The sequence below is a fragment of the Dendroctonus ponderosae genome, unplaced genomic scaffold, assembly GCF_020466585.1.
Source record: "Dendroctonus ponderosae isolate FM_Combo_2020 unplaced genomic scaffold, Dpon_F_20191213v2 Dpon_F_20191213_1, whole genome shotgun sequence".
In the NCBI taxonomy this organism is placed as follows: domain Eukaryota; kingdom Metazoa; phylum Arthropoda; class Insecta; order Coleoptera; family Curculionidae; genus Dendroctonus; species Dendroctonus ponderosae.
The window spans coordinates 34491195-34493832 of record NW_026017110.1 but is presented as its reverse complement, the minus strand read 5'-3'; the positions used below and the strand labels follow the sequence as shown (position 1 = coordinate 34493832).

The following is a 2638-nucleotide window of genomic DNA, read 5'->3' as shown; positions in this document are numbered from 1 at the left end:
AATAAATTGTGTAACAATAGGAAGATAATAAAATATGACTTTCACTTAATGTCATTGTTTAAACCAATAGAGGTAATATTAATTAATAATTTTGGTGTAAATTGAATTTGGGTGTATGTTTCTCTGGTATACTTCAGATTTTAGCATAGGTAACCATGTATGACTTAAATTAAATGAACATGGAGCAACACAATTATTTTGATTTAGTAAAATAAATGCGCTTTATTTAATTTTACGTTTTTTTGTAAGTGGTTCTATTGCTTAAATTGTACAATTATTCCATTGAATTTTGTGGCAATTATCAAATGCATGTTGACAAATATGTGACCTACGATATTCTCTGTTTTTTATGTATGATTGGTGTTCTTTGATTCTTTTATGCAATGGTCTTGAGGTTTATCCTTTATAAAATTTATTTCATTCGTGAGGAATTTTATAAATTACATTTTTTGCATTTTCAATTTTGTCATGAGGTTTTGTTACTGAAATTTTGCTTCTAATTGTATTTTCCTAATTGTATTGTTTTGAAGATAGTCCTAATATTACATTTTTTACCTACTTTTTTTAGAATAGGTAATTTATGCAGTGTAATAGGAAATAATTTACTGTTTTTAGAATGCTAAATATTTCCAGAGGAATGACGGTAATTTTTCTGAATCGCCGTAAATGTGAAACGTATCCAACACATCTAATTATATGTTAAAAATTAAGTTTAATTCCTTGTTATAAAACATCATATAAAAATATCATATCAAAATAAAACAGCTGATTATGCACAACATTCAGTATATTTAATAGATAGAACACTTGCGACTAAGACTAACATATTAAAATGTATCATATAATAGTTATTAAAATTTTTACAATATGATGGTTAAAAAGTTGCTCCTTCACCTTAAATTAGATTTATAATTTGGGATAAGCGTATATACTAGGAATTGCTGGCACATAATCCGTGTTGTACATTTGAGCTCGAACAAATGCCTCTTTGTCCTTTGGTTCAGGAAACACAGAAGCATTGCCTGAAAGTAAAAAATATGAATAAGAACAAGTTTTATCAATTTACAGTATTTACATAACTCATGTAAAATTTTTGATACGTTTTTAAAATAAATATTCAAGCATGATTCGTTTCTGGTTTGTTTTAGTTGATTTATATGTTTATATAAAAGTATGCTTATTAAAAGCAATAAACGCAATTAAGTCTAAAAATATTTCAGAACTACCTTTGGCATAAGCGAATTCCAATAATTGTATGGCAATCTTCACAGAGCATTCTGTAACCCTGGATAATGATGGGTATATGCTTCCTTTATCAAGATCCTCTTCAGTAACCATGCTGGCCAAAGCCTCGGCCGCCATGAGAAAGTGTTCTTCCCCAATGTTTTTGATACCAGCACAAATTACTCCTAATCCTACCCCCGGGAATATGTAAGCATTGTTTCCTTGTCCAGGCTCATAAGTCTTTCCATTCAAAACAACTGGGGCGAAGGGACTGCCACTGGCAAATACACATCTTCCCTAAAATCAAACGCATGTTCTAATCCTTGAGTTTAACATGATATGTATTATTAAATGAAGATTTTTAGAACCGAAAAAATCGTTTTTCGCAGCTATGTGCAAGAAACCCTTTTACATAATACATTTTCCTAAAAGAAACATATTTAAAAAAATAAATTCAATACTGCTTCAACATTTTTTTGTCCGAGGAAGGGGTGACACGTTTACAATGGGAATGTTGAAGATATTGCAACAAGAGTAACCGTTGACGTCAAAAGTAGCTATCGGATCATCATTAAGAGTATCGTAACATATTATTCTTTATTCGTTTTTCCCATTTTGCTTAAGCCAATCTTTTTCATGTCACTACCAAAGCTAAAGTTCCATGCATCCGTTTATTTGTTAATCCGACAAATTTTGTACCCAGTCATCTCACGTGATTATCACGTCATATTGTTCTCACATTCGTGCATGCGTCCTTGTGGTTGAAAGTCGTGTTATTCGCGAATTCAAAAGTCCAACCGTGCACTGGCGGCTCATTGTACACGGCACTGAGTAACATTTGACAGTTTTTTTGTTCACATTTAGCAATGTGATTGTACTTGTAAGGTGATATCCGCATACAAAAAGATATTATGGATGAGGTCGAAAAGAAACAGTTGACATGTTGTTTGTACACAAAGATAGAATGGGACAACATAGATGGCCTTGAAATATACTATAGTGGACCACCGAAAAAAAACAAAGAGGGGAAGACCCAAAAGAAACTGGATGAATCAAGGAACTTAAACGAGGAAATAAGTTACCAAAAAAAGGATGGAAACTAGAGACGGAGAAACGACGACAGCCGCAGAAATCCGTACATTTATATAATATGTGTTTGTAATTTGTTTTGTGCAAATGACGCTTGTTTACCAAATGTCACTCGATAACGAGTATTTGATAACGTTTTGGAACGCTCCCATCGAGAGTCCAATTCGCCAATTCCTGACCAAAGTTTTGATAAAGTTTTGATTTTTAAACCAGTAACAATTGAAAATATTGTAACGGAAATGGCCTGGGGTACTCACGTTTGGAATGGGGGGATCGAAATTCATGGTATTTCAGTAAATGGGAGCCCCATTTGCGCCCCATTTAC

At 32.5% G+C, this 2638-nt stretch overlaps 1 protein-coding gene across 4 annotated transcripts in view; it reads right to left on the bottom strand.

The window, feature by feature from the left end:
• Positions 1–769: 769 nt before the first annotated feature.
• LOC109541249 (NADP-dependent malic enzyme-like) overlaps positions 770–2638 on the bottom strand; it is a 51815-nt gene continuing 49946 nt past the window's right edge. For all 4 annotated transcript variants that reach the window (XM_048670282.1, XM_048670284.1, XM_048670283.1 and 1 more), the window contains exons 9-10: positions 1227–1521; positions 770–1022 (exon numbers count right to left, since the gene is read on the bottom strand). In XM_048670282.1, the coding sequence (XP_048526239.1) occupies positions 907–1022; positions 1227–1521 (411 nt within the window). In that variant the 3' untranslated portion in view covers positions 770–906. The remainder of the gene's footprint in view (positions 1023–1226; positions 1522–2638) is intronic.